This window comes from Cornus florida, unplaced genomic scaffold (assembly GCF_030987335.1).
Source record: "Cornus florida cultivar Cherokee Brave unplaced genomic scaffold, ASM3098733v1 CherokeeBrave_3.0.0_Hap2_Chr11, whole genome shotgun sequence".
Lineage (NCBI taxonomy): Eukaryota > Viridiplantae > Streptophyta > Magnoliopsida > Cornales > Cornaceae > Cornus > Cornus florida.
Genome location: NW_026775581.1, coordinates 128,853,356 through 128,867,285, shown reverse-complemented (window position 1 = coordinate 128,867,285; position 13,930 = coordinate 128,853,356). Strand labels below are relative to the sequence as shown.

Here is a 13,930-nt window from a genome sequence, read left to right as displayed (position 1 = left end):
GTTCTGTGCGAGTCGGTATTCCAATTTTGCACCAAATATGAGAAAAATAATAAAAAAAAAAAAAATCAAATTACTTTGCTAGTTGAAAAGTTAATTAATATAAGTTATTTACGTATATAATAAAATTAATTTTGAAACACATATCTAACAGTCATGTGCTAGGAGTTTCAATCCATCAGTCATCTGTGAAAGTTAGGTTGGATTGGTAGCTCCATAGACTTTTATCTTTATATATTTCTTACCATCTTGCAATCTCACACTGCTAATACTAATTACACTAACAGTATATTTATATATATATACACATTGCATTGGGGGTTTCTTAAGACCAAGCAAATGGGGGTGGAAAAAGAAGGTAGCACTAGTGTTAAGCTGAAACAGACCACTCAACCACCACCTCCACCACCGCTGCCAAAGACGCTTGTTCCGGTGAGCTTCACAAATCAGGAAATTGCTAAGTTCTGGAGGCAGAAGCGCGTCGATGAGGAAGATCATCTCCTAGCTGCTATTAAGGCTGCAGCTCGTATTAGGGCAAGTAAACTCACGGTAAGTCATATTGTTATAACCAAGAACACATTTTTTTTTTAGCTTATTGATTGAGCATTTTTTTTCAATGTTACGAGCATTCTATTAACTTGCCAAAATAATTCACCATTTTGAGTCAAGCCCTTTAATTTGACAATGCCACAATAAGAAACTATTTGTACATACACATTGAAAAGTATGCCTAATTTATCTTTGTAGTTTGTTCTGAGCTGTTGATGCTACCTATATGAAACTTGCAGGATTTATAAAGAGATATAATAATAAATAAAAAAAATATAGGAAATAGGAAAGAATGATTGATTCCCTTTTAGGGTTGTCTTTTCCTTTTCTTCTGCTATATGCTTTATGATGTTAGTAGTGTTGTTGGGGCCATGTGAAGAAAGAAAGTATAGAAAAATACAAAGTGTGTTCCAACTTGTATTGATGTGGACTTGGTCTGATAGGTCACCTTGTGGGTAATTCAACCACCATTCAATCAAGAAACACTGTTTTTTTGTTTTTTGTTTTTTGTTTTTTGTTTTACCATAAGAGAGGTAGAGCCATTTACAGATTTCTGTTGTGAAATCAATTTTGAGGAAGAATAGTTTTGATTTAACCATAATCAAAGGATCCGGTATGGTGCTGGCCAATGGTGGGCCAGCCCATTTAGCTAGTCATATTGATGGCCATGGTTTATAGATTCATAGCAAGCCCAATGTGGGCCCAAAGGCAGCCACTTTTCTTTGTTTCCTTTTTATAAATAAAAAACACAACGGCTCTCTTGTAATGAAAAAAATTCTAACGGCTTGGTTTCAAATAAAAACTAATTATGATCCAACAAATTATAAGAGAATGAGTTTTATAATGGGAATTAGGATCCTCTCATGGCAGAGTGGACCCCACTCCATATGAAGCCATCTCTACACTCTCCTGTTCGTTTGGACTCTGAGATGATTAGAATCTTTACCATAATTGATTAGTATATAACCAGTATGCAGCTTTATAATGGTTTAATAAAGTGTGTGTTACACATTTGCTTCACATGCCAGTGCAGGTCATGTCCACATACTAAAAACTTGTAACTCGTTTCACATTTTTGAATTTGGTATACATTTGATTAACTAGCTGAAGGTGTATGGTGTGTGTAGGAGGATGATTACAAGCGCTTTGAAGCGTGGTTGAAAGAGGACGATGAAAGTAAGGATAACAATGCCAATGCCAATAAATCCATCAGACCAGATGAGAACAATGAAGAACTTCATGTGGGAATAAAGGACTGGTTAGTTTAATCCCTCGATTAAATTATACAGTAGTTCTGATGATTATGGTGGCAACTTATATATTAATATGTGTTTTTCTATTAAACATGTGCAGGTGGACGAAGAGCAAGTACGCTTATTTAAACCAACCAGCCATCCAGTCCATGGACAAACCCAAACGTCGAACCTCTACTTATATTCCCAATTTCTGCAACTATAAGCCCTCTCCCATGCCGACCACCTCATTTGGTGTTTTTTAAGTGATTCAAGCTGCAGATTCAACTGCTCAAATTTTAAGCCATCAAGTCTACTTTTATCTTCAAACTGGACTTCAAAAATGGCCTCTTACAATGTCATAAGGATGCCTATGTTATAGTTTACAGACCCTTGTTTGGGACATTCATGGTTGGTTGTATAAACTAAGAAGCCTTTGTGTGTGTGTACTTGTGCCCTATTTGGCATTTGCTTATCAATTTAGCTGCTTGCTGTGAACATGGGTTTTAGCATGAATAATGAAGTAAGGTGCCAATATATAATCTTGAACTTGTTGCATCATTTTCACTTCTTAATGCCATTTACTATATATGGTTAACTGGGTAGCCCCAAATCTACCAACCACATACCTAGTAGCCAATTCAATTCACCAGCCACCAAATCCAATGTTTCATTTTGTTGGAACTTTGGTACTTCAATGCTTTAAATAAGAGTTGATCTATACACAATCGCGATTCTACAAATTCAGTTCTTGGATCGTATGAGTTTCACAGTGGAGTCCACATATATATGATGCTCATAGTGGACCCCACATATCAAAAAGTTAAGATTGTATTGTTGTGAATTTTATTTAAAGAGAAATGTAAAGTGCAGTCACCATTCTACAATCTCATCTATGAAATCTTGTGTATCGGCCTCATAGCGGAACTGAGAAGCTTACAGATAAAAATGTTAAAATTGTACTGTTGTGAAATTTATTTAAAAAGAAATGTCAAGTGCAATCACGATTGCACAATCTCACATTTTGAAGCTTGTGAATCTCACGTAGCGGAACTCGGCCATAAAAAATCGAGATTGTGATGCACATGATATTTATCTTTAAAAAAATATTAAATGAGTAAGAAAATGACAATGACTGTCATATAAAAACAGCCATTGTGTTGTTTTGTGTTCCTCAGATAGGATAGTGGATAAAAAATTCAAAATAAAATTAAAGAAAGGGTTACAATCTATTTAACCCATTATAATTAATACTGAAGGGTGCAATGGATAACATGAGACCAGCTCAATTGCTGCTATCCAAAGCTCCAAAAAGACTTTACAAACTCTCTGAGCAGTAGTTGACCTATATATATATATATATATATATATATATATAGTTTTTGACAGGGTCATGATCAATTATACAATTCATTTTTTGGATGAGGATCAATTATGCAATATCATCTGATCTTATATCATCATGCACGTCTACTCCACTACCAAAACAAGTGATATTAATTGTTAATATATGACCGAATCATCCTCTGTAATTGAAGCTCTTCAAGCATTAAATCATGGGACCCTCGTGGATTTAGAAATTCATGAAATTTTAAAATCATATCTATTATGAAGTGCTCTCATCACGAGTATACGCTTTTTGCCATTTGATTGAGTGTGCCGAATCAATATCACCTTTATAAATTGCTTTTCCTTCAAAAGAGTCCCATTGTCCATTAATTTTCAATTTCTATAAATAGTGGAAATAAAATTAAAAAAAGGCTGATATTAGGCTATTAGCATGGTAAAAGTATAATTTGTAGTTGAGTTAAAATGTTATATTGTACATCAGATGTTGGTAATATTTATAATGTTATATTGGTTCAGCCTTTCAAAAACAATTATCAAGAATTCATAAAATTGTATTATGGGAATTTTTATTTTTATTTTTCCAAACAGGCAAAGTATTATGTGAATTATAAAATAATTTTTAACTATAAACATTTCTTTTATAATAGTTTTCACTTTTCAATAAATAAAAAAAGCATGTCTTTTATAATAGTTTTCATTTTTCTCAAGTGTGTGACAGAAATGTGAATGTTGAGATGAATTTGTAGTAAGATTACAAAAAAAAAAAATAATAATAATAGAAACAATCACATTCGGGAGATAGTTCCTTTTATTTTGACACCAGGGAGATAGTTATTGAAGTAGCACAAATTAAAGATAAAACAAGAGAAAATCAGTTAAAATGGTTTGAATATGAAAAAGAAAGAACATGGATGTTATAAAATGATTTTTCACTAAAAACAATATGTCTTTTATAAAATGATTTTTCACTAAAAACTCTTGAATGCAAATAATTTTTTGGAGGGGTTGTGTGAACACTAATTAAGGGGGAAATAAAAATTCAAACTTCATGATATAATGTGAGAGTATTGTCATTTTTTACTTTACTGAGTCCATTTAGTATCAAATGAGTGTGAAAGAAATGGAAATGTTGAGATAGATATGCAATAAAATAAAATAAAATAAAATTTAATATAATCACATTCATGAAATAGTTGAAGTAGCACAAATTAAAAATAAAATAAGAAAAAATGGGTTAAAATAAAAGACGACTTTTAAGTGCTTCTCCCGTAATACTTAAAGGAAAAAGAAGACAAAAATGAATGCAAGTAGGGTTATTAGTATAGAATGATATAATAACTTCTGCTTATGAACTTACGACCTTACTTTTCACCAAAAAAAAAAAAAAAAAAAAAAAAAAAACAAAAAACTTACGACCTTAAATATAAATGAAAATTAAATAAAATACTTAACCCCAGAAAACATGTGAAGAGTCAATTTTATCCTTTATTTTTTTTATTAATTTTAATTATGAAATATCAAAATAATTAAAAGACCAAATTACCCTTTTCATCTTTATATATAACCACACAGGCACCGCCCACCCATCTAAATCAACATCATTGATGGTTGCGCTATCGAAGAGGGTGCCGCCGCCACCGCATCATCATCACACCTCAGCCGTCGGGGTTCACTCTTCACGCGCATCATCATCACACCAGATATTGGGTGGAATTCTTCAGCCAAGCGATTGGAATCAACATTTTGTAAGTAGTGTACATGAGATCGATCACTGCATTTTAAATGTCGATTTTCACAAATCATACAGTAAGTGAGAACCTAAAGTTTTATAGATTGAACATCTGTTCATGTCGTAACAATTGCAATTGGCTTTAGGGAGTGAAGGTGAAGCTGTCTTCTGGCTGAACAATATGAAAGACCTCTTCTGCCAAAGGTGAGACAGAGTACGTAGTTTCCGTTGTTTTGGATTAACCTTTTTTTACATCCCAGTGCTTTCATATATTCCATTCAGTTAGGTAATTTATCTAGAAATTCATAGAATCCTTACTTATCACAGTATCAATTAAAAAATGTTAATTTCATTTGCTTTATTACCAACTTTACTATCCCACTGTAATTTAACATATGTGGCAAAGTTGTAAGGAAAAATGGTATAGGGATGGAAAACATAGTCTTGGCCGGGAAAGGAAGAAGATTGCGAAAAATATAGAAGCCGGCGAGACTAATGTTAGTTCGTCGTCACCGGAGTGGGTTTGTCTTCGCCGGACTCAACCGTGTTTTCTTCATTTTTGATTTCACATTTTGACCAAATCAAGGCACAACATCAGCAAGCTCGCAACTGGGATCTGAGAAATGCCATGACCAATTAAGAAACTGACTGAACCAGTACCAAACAGCAGAAGTAAAGTTGCAGTAGAAGAAGAGAACCAACATCATCCACTGCATATTCACAATTAACACAAAGGGTGAAAGGGAAGCTAATTGCAGACCTTGCCTACGCAAGTGTTAATGAACTGAGAATCTGGTCAAGAAAGACCAAACTGGTATAGTTGTTAAAGGGGTATTTTAGTCAATAAAATGGTTATATTTGTCAATTTTATGCCAAAGGGTAATATAATCAATTTATTATTATAAGATGTCTTTGTATTTTATTAAGAGTGAGTGCGTGTTATTCCAAAAAAAAAAAAAAATAGATAAGTTTTATCTAGGTCTCTTTATTCAATAAAAAATTTAAAAAATAAAATAAAAGACAACATCCGATAAAGAAAAGAAAACTTTGACGATACAGTGTTATCGGCAGTTTGTTTCATTTTTCGTGGGTATAAAAATCCGTTTCACTACCAAAACCCCATGCACTGTGAGAAGAAATTTTAAAAAGCGCGTCTACGTGTCTCTCTCTCACCGAATCTTCAGATCTCCTTCTTCTTCTTCTTCTTTCTCTTCTTTTCTGAACTGTTGATTTCTAGGCATTTGAATTGTTCTTCGAAGCTCTGAATCTGAGCAACAATGCCGGTGAAAGGGAGGCACTCGCGCGCTCCGTCTCGGAAATCGTCTTCGTCTACCTTTGTTTTAGCTATGTTGATCATGTTCTCCTTCCTTGTTCTCATCCTTCTTGCTCTCGGAATCCTCTCCATTCCCAGCAGTTCCCGCAAATCTCAGAAAGCCATTGATCTCAGCTCAATCGTTCACAAGACTCTGGACAGGTACGTTGCGTTGATTTGAGATTTAATTTTTGTAATTTGGTCAAATTCGATTGTGATCTGACTTGATTTGTGGGAATTTTTTTGTCTGAAGTGAAGAAGATGACGGCAGAGGTGATCAATGGGTCGAAGTCATCTCTTGGGAGCCAAGAGCCTTCATTTATCATAATTTTTTGGTTAGTTTTATTTATTTTTTTATTTTTGTCTCTATTTTTTTCCCCCTATAACCTGCTCTTGTAAATTATTCCTATTAAAACTGTTTAATTTAGCAAAAATGAAAGGTTTTATGTTTGATTGCTGCGCTTATATGAAGTGTAATTGCCCAAAAAATTTCCGAATTCTGGAGTTCATTCAAATCTTGTGAACAATTTATAAATAAGAAACCTTCTTTTGGTATATTGAGCGGCAAAAGGATTTTAAAAGGATGTAAAGCGTTTAGTTACGGAGACTCATTAGGATTGATGCCAGGACAAAAATGCATTCTAATTGAAAGATTTTGACCTTTTAAACAATCTAGTATTTGGGGCACTGAGTTTAATCTTTTAGGCATGAGCTTTGTATGAGATTTTCCACCCATTTTTTATTTTATTTTATATATATATATATATATATTTGCAATTATCATGAATTTTTCTACTCCATTATCATCATGATTGTTAGCTATTTATCTGTTAATAAAATGCAGTTAGATTCTTGTTATGGAGCGAGTTTGTATGTCTGTTGGTTTGTTATAATCAAATGGACAGCATGTTATGGTTTTTTGTTTCCTATTGAAAAATATTTCATGCTCGACCAAGGCCCAGTTTGATGTTATCTAAAGTAATCAAACATTGAATGTCCTTTTATTTTTAATCTGCAGTCTGAGGCTGAATGCGATTATCTGATCAATCTTGCTAAGCCTCACATGCAAAAGTCCGAAGTTGTTGATAGTGAGACTGGCAAGAGTAAAGATAGTAGGTGTGAAATTCTTACCTAAAATCTCTTTTTTGCATTTAATCTAGATTTGGAAGATGAAACTCTCTCTTCCTTCAAATTCATCTCTCTTTATGTGCTTGATTTAAGTACTTTTGACATATCTTTTACATGCAGGGTGCGTACTAGCTCTGGAACTTTTCTGGCTAGAGGACGTGATAAAATAATCCGGAACATTGAGAAAAGAATTGCAGATTTCACCTTCATACCTGTAGGTATGGTGTTGAGAACTGCTTATTAATTCTTTAGATTTTAGTAACTCACCTTTTAAGATTCTTTTCATTTTTGGCAGGCTTCTATTTTGATTTTTAAATTTCATGTGTATAAGAGTTAGTGTGCATGAAACTTATGTGTGAAAGCAGAAATGAACAGGCCTCAAATTGTTAATTTGGTGTTACAATTTTGGATCAAATTGTAATCTGTGGATGCTTGAGATTATTATTATTATTATTATTTTTCCTGGCTTTCGGCCTGACCTCATCCCTCTACAAATGGAGCTCAACGTTGTCAAGTCCAATTGATGGCAGGCTTATGGCATGCTATGAACCTTGGTTGGTGCCAGTTGGTGGGTAGGGAAATTTATTGTAATAGTTATGAAGTTAAAACTCATTTAACCAACGAATAATAATATAAAATTTGTCTAGACTTGGAACAAGTTTGGACGAGGAGGATATAAGGCTTATTTTTATATGGGAAAGTGCATTCATCTCTTAGGTATTTGATCACCTAACCCATGGATTGTCTTTTTCTTCTTGGATTGATGAAATAAAAATTTTGGAAAGGGATTGCTAATATGTTTTAGCTAGTACCTTTGGACAGCTAGTTGGTCATTGCTATGGCTACTGTGGCACAATAATTTGCAACAAGTTTTTCACTTGTGTTATTTGCTGATTAATTTGATAAATGCACTTCCTAAGCTGGACTTCATGAATATTTTTTTTCCTAGTTGACTTCATGAATTTTGTTGCAAGGGTTTCGAGAAAGAAGACATCCATCAATTTATAAGTTAGTTAACTTTACAAGGGTGTTTATTAAGAACATTTCTAATTATTAGCAATTGAGTTCTTGGTGATCACTGATTCACTACTATTTACAGGCTGCCTTTGCATGCTTGATATTTGCGTTTTATGTTACTTTTTATGTGTAAATGCTTTATTATTGGTGGTGTTGGAATGACAAAATCTCCTTTATGTCCTTGTATAACTTCTCTTTCTCGTTCCCTTGTGACATGTTCCTTAAAACTCCTTTTTATCTTGCAGTATCTCCATTCTCTTTGGCACCTCTATCAACTCCTTTACCACCACCTCTGGCTCTTTTGGCACCGAGTCACCAGAACTGCCTCTTGCCCTGCATTCATATCTATTTTAAACCTGAATTTCATATTCAACAGATTCTTTTTGCCCCTCTTTGGAAGTTTATTCAGATGAATCCAGATCTCTAGACCAATTCCATTTCCTTCCAAACAAGTACACCCTTAAAAGATGCTATATATATATTTTTTCCTTTCTCCAGAATATTTTTATGATTCATTTAAAATTTTATATTTGTTATGATAAACTTTGGTTTTAATTTGGGTCAATGCCGTAATCTACAGAAAATGGGGAAGGACTTCAAATTCTCCACTATGAAGTGGGCCAAAAATATGAACCTCACTACGACTACTTTCTTGACGACTTTAACACTAAGAATGGGGGTCAACGCATTGCTACAGTTCTAATGTACCTGTAAGTAATGAATTTAGTCACTTCTTTTTAAAGTTATATTGCTTCTTTTATTTGCATAGGCCCATATAATATTTTTTGCCACTTTTATCATGATACAGCTCAGATGTTGAAGAAGGGGGTGAGACGGTATTTCCTGTTGCCAAAGGAAATTATAGTTCTGTGCCTTGGTGGAATGAGCTATCTGAATGCGGAAAAGGAGGACTTTCTGTTAAACCAAAGATGGGTGATGCGTTGCTTTTCTGGAGCATGAAGCCTGATGCAACTCCAGATCCTTCAAGTTTGCATGGTTAGTTATAGTTTATTGTTTGATTGGCTGTTAAAAATATGTAGTAAGGTCTTGTTAATGACCATGCAGACATGGGACAAAACCCATCTCGTTGTGTAGGCTTACCACATCTGCCTTAAAAGAATCATTTGAGTTCATTGTCATTTGTCATCAAGTTTGAGATGTGCAACATTTAAGTAAGGTGCCAACTAACATAGATGTAAAGGCATGTTGATAATGTAACCATTTACTTGAGTTTGAGTTTCCCAAGGAACTTGTACACAGTCTTTATTCCCTTCTCACTTGCTCATTCCCCAGTGTGTCATATTTCTTTAGCTGAATTTTGCTTCTTCCTAATTTTAGGTGGCTGTCCTGTTATTAAAGGGAACAAGTGGTCGTCTACAAAATGGATACGTATACATGAGTATCATGCGTAGTTTACTGTGCCAAAGGTAATTTCTGTACTTAGATGAGTTCACATAAATTTTATGATTTACCTCTATGAGTTGTTACTATTGCTCTGTCAGTATTGATTCTATTGACATAAGCCCATTTTGTTTGCTTATATCTCCTAGTACTGTTATATAATTCAACTTTATTGTTGTGGGACTATAGTGAGTTGGATATTTTGGGATATATTGACATAGAATAAAGATGAAGCTATCAGGTTGTTGGTAAGTATAGTTTGAAAATCAACATTAATTGTTTCTGTTAAAAATGAGAGTTCTATCTAGTTATAACGAGAGTGCAGGGCAACTGCTTGAGTTCTATGGGTGTTAATTCCATATATGCTTATTAAGATGTATATTCTTAAGCAATTCGCACAGCGTAATCATGTTTTTATCGTGGGTAATGGGATTGACGCTCAAACTAAATGGTTCCTTGTGATAATTTGATGAACAATGTTACTGAACATGTCTCCGCATAACTCTTCTTTAATTATGGAATGCATTTTATTTTTTTTATTTGAGGAATGCTACAACCTAATGGGTTCATTCTTTTTAGACAATTTGCTAATAATATGACTGAAGATTTGTTTCTTATTTTTCTTTTAATTTTAAATTATATCTAATTTTAATACAAGGAAAACTGAAACATGATTTACTGCACCTGATTGATTGAGGATGAAATACTGAACTGGCCTTTTATATGGTCTCCATTAACATATCCAGGGTTTTGCTGTTTAGGGATGATCACCTACTCAACTTTATATTTACAGCATGTTAGTTCTTTACTTTTTCTTTTTTTCTTCTCTAGCTCTCTCTCCTCTTAAATTCTTTACAATTGGCCTATAACTGTGCTCATAACCTGCCTATTTCTCAATTTTTATACCGTCGCCTGTTGACCTGTTATGAATGAGATATGGTGTTTGTGTTGCACAGCTCCTACATTCCTTAGACACACGTCCCAACACTCCTAACATGTCCATAATGTAAAAATATATATATATATATATATATGTAAATGGTGGGTGAAAAACCTCTACAGTGGGTGTGTAGATATATGTTTATGGCTTATGCATATAGATAATATGTGAATGTATTTTTATGTAGCCCTGCTGATGATGCTTAGTGTCCTTGAAACCATTCATTTTCTTTCTTAGTCTACTCATGATAGTTTCATAATAAAATTGTTGTTACCGTTACGTATTAACGATCCTCTGAAATTCCTCATTTTACATATTTTTCTTCCTTTTATTTATTTTATTGGCAGGTTTGAGGCAAAAGTTTTCATGAGCTCATTCTGTATTGTTTAGCAAACGGTGTCGAGAGTCTCGGGTGAAGCTCCTGAGCTATCCTCTATATGACTAACTTATACATGTTTTCATGCTTCATGCAAATCAATTTTGATGTACAACTATTTCACTGCCAAATTATACTCTTGCTCATTACAGTCAAATGAGATGTTATAGACATGTTGGTGATCTCATTTATGATTCATCTATCTTATTACCACGTACAATAAAGATTGGGTGTTTTCATATGCATTTAAGCATAATTTTTTTTTTTTTTTCCAAGAAATTGGTTTCTTTTCTGTTGGTGCATCATTGCTCAATATTGCCCTTGGCCGTCATGAATCTTTTCTAACATGAGTTCTACCAAGTCCCTGTTTTGTCGTGTGATTCAGAGGCCCAAAATAATAATAAAAAAATTTAATCGGCAGAGGGCACTGAAAAAGCCAGGACAGTTGTATCACGGGCAAAGGTCCGCAGTGATGCAATTTTGTTACTATTTTGCAGAAAAAACAATTGCCAACTTTTATAAATTTTTTTTTTTGTATATACATGTAAAGTCATTGTGATTTTTATGACTAACCAGTTCCGAATCTAATACTTACTACAAAAGTAAAGCTTTATCAAATATTTTCAATTACAGTATTTGTTAAATCAATTTAATGAAAAATTACATATATAATTACACAAAAAATATATTAACGTTGAAAACACACAAAAATCAATTAAAGCTCTCCAATCAAGTTTTTCCAATGTATTTTTTTCAATAGATATGCTAGCCAATTAATTCATTCTCTCTGGTGGCATCATCGACTAAGATTTGATCAATCAATTTCAATTTTGAAAAACTTCTCCTATAACTGGATAGTCAATAAGACTTATTATATTTATTTTAATTAATTAATAAATCAAAAGATCAAATTCAGAATAAAAATGCCACTGCAGACACTAAGCCCATTCCCAGTTGACCCAGTTTTAGTGCTGCAAAAGTTATTCTCGGTACAGTCCCCATATTTTCTCTTGGTTGAAGCCGATGGTTGAAGATAAGTGGCCCCGCCCAATTTATTTTATTTTTTCATTTAGCCCATATAATTATTTTTTACTTATTCCTTAAACAGCCCAGCCCAAATTTCACCCATGCCCAAAACTTGAGACCTTCCACGCGCGACACAACATATCACATACGGACACGTAAAGAGCCTTTGATACACACTAGGATGTAAGTAGAATTTTTGAAGAAAGATAAATTTAATTTATTTATTATTAGTATCCAAGAAATAGAATTTATATACGTGAGAGAGGGCCAAATATATATATATATATATATAGAGAGAGAGAGAGAGAGAGAGAGAGAGAGTATTTATAGAGAGATATAATAAAATTGGAGTGTTATATATAGAAATGAGGGAGAAATGAACTAGGGATAGTTTGGAAAGTCCAAAAGGATAGTATTAATATTAAAGAGCATTTTTTAGTCACATGACCCTGTCACTTTTTGAGATCATGAGTCATTTTTTTTGTTTATTTTTCATACCACAAAAATAGAATTTGAACTACAAGGGAGTGTTTTTTGTACTCCACCCGTTTGACTACCTTACTTTATCACTCTAGCTTTTTAATTTATTTTGCAAGCAGATTACCTAATTTTTTATCCTTTTATTATATTTAATTTATGTGACCTTGCATTGAGGGTTTTGCTTTGTTCATCCAAATGGGGCCTCCACAACGAACGGACACCCCTACGTGTACAGGGCTTTGCGGGCAGTCCAATTTGACAGATTGATTTTAATTTCATCATAACTCCGCCTGACCCAAATAATAACGAGACTGTCCACGCCTTGGTCCCAGATACTTTACGACCAGTCCTGCCCAACCCGTTTTACACATGTACATTTAATTAATCTTAAACTACATGTTCTTTAACGTCATTCATGTATTGCATTAATCAGAATGAGTAATGATATTCGGTCTAATGTCGAATATCTGTCAGTCCGATCCAAACGACCGAATACTTGTCCGAATCTGACGTGACACAGCCACATAGGCTAAAGAAACTAAAACACGAATCCTCTCTCCTCTATTAGTCTGTATTGTATTTTTTGTTTCTACTTTCTACTATTCTCTAACAGAATTTGAATTTCTCTATCACTAAATTTTTCTTTCACTAAATCTGAATTGATATTTTCTTATGATTTTATATATAGATATGCGAATTCTTAGATTACTATGTTCCTTCTTTGATGATAAAAAATCAAATGGAAAAATAAAATTTTATAAGGAATTTGGGAATCTTAATTAGTTTCAACCAAAACTCCCAAAATCTGATGTTTCATAAATCTACAATCATACCATCAAATTAGGTCTCTTCTCTCTTCTTTGCAATCTCTTATAATCTTCAGTAAAAGATCAAATCCATTCGATTTGATGTAGTTTTGAGCATTGAATCAATTTTGTGAGAAGATTAAAAATATACATAGAGATTGACAATGTCAGAAATGAAGAGGGAAGAAAAAACAAAGAGATATAAATAGATATACACACTACACAGGCAATGACATGGCATTGCCATATGGAATTGGAACAATTAGTCGGCCATTTAGGTAAGACAAAATATCATTACTCAATCAGAATTGTTATTCATCTAATATAAACCATGTAATTTGTATCTAGTTATTTATTTATTTATTAAAAAGCAAACAAAAGATGGTTATATAACTTATATGCATCTACGAGGGACAAGAACATGAAACTTAAAATATCAGCAAACTATCAATGGGATGGAAATTGGGGTATTTGTGGCAACATAATACAGTAGTTACATAGTTTTTCTCCATGCCAAACTAGAATAATAAAATCAACTCCATTCCAATGAATAATGAGAAATCTAATCAAAATTGAAATTCTTTACC

The 13,930-nt window shown here is 33.3% G+C and overlaps 2 protein-coding genes across 2 annotated transcripts; both read left to right on the top strand.

The window, feature by feature from the left end:
* Positions 1-262: 262 nt before the first annotated feature.
* LOC132284771 (uncharacterized) lies at positions 263-2,339 on the top strand. The gene is made up of 3 exons (XM_059786899.1): positions 263-546; positions 1,674-1,804; positions 1,900-2,339. Exons 1-3 carry the CDS (start codon positions 337-339, stop codon positions 2,042-2,044), a joined length of 486 nt encoding a protein of 161 aa, XP_059642882.1. The 5' UTR covers positions 263-336; the 3' UTR covers positions 2,045-2,339.
* Positions 2,340-5,903: 3,564 nt separating this feature from the next.
* LOC132285376 (probable prolyl 4-hydroxylase 10) lies at positions 5,904-11,293 on the top strand. Its single transcript, XM_059787556.1, has 8 exons — positions 5,904-6,331; positions 6,423-6,504; positions 7,188-7,285; positions 7,418-7,515; positions 8,895-9,024; positions 9,123-9,310; positions 9,653-9,741; positions 11,003-11,293. Exons 1-7 carry the CDS (start codon positions 6,135-6,137, stop codon positions 9,724-9,726), a joined length of 867 nt encoding a protein of 288 aa, XP_059643539.1. The 5' UTR covers positions 5,904-6,134; the 3' UTR covers positions 9,727-9,741; positions 11,003-11,293.
* Positions 11,294-13,930: the final 2,637 nt, after the last annotated feature.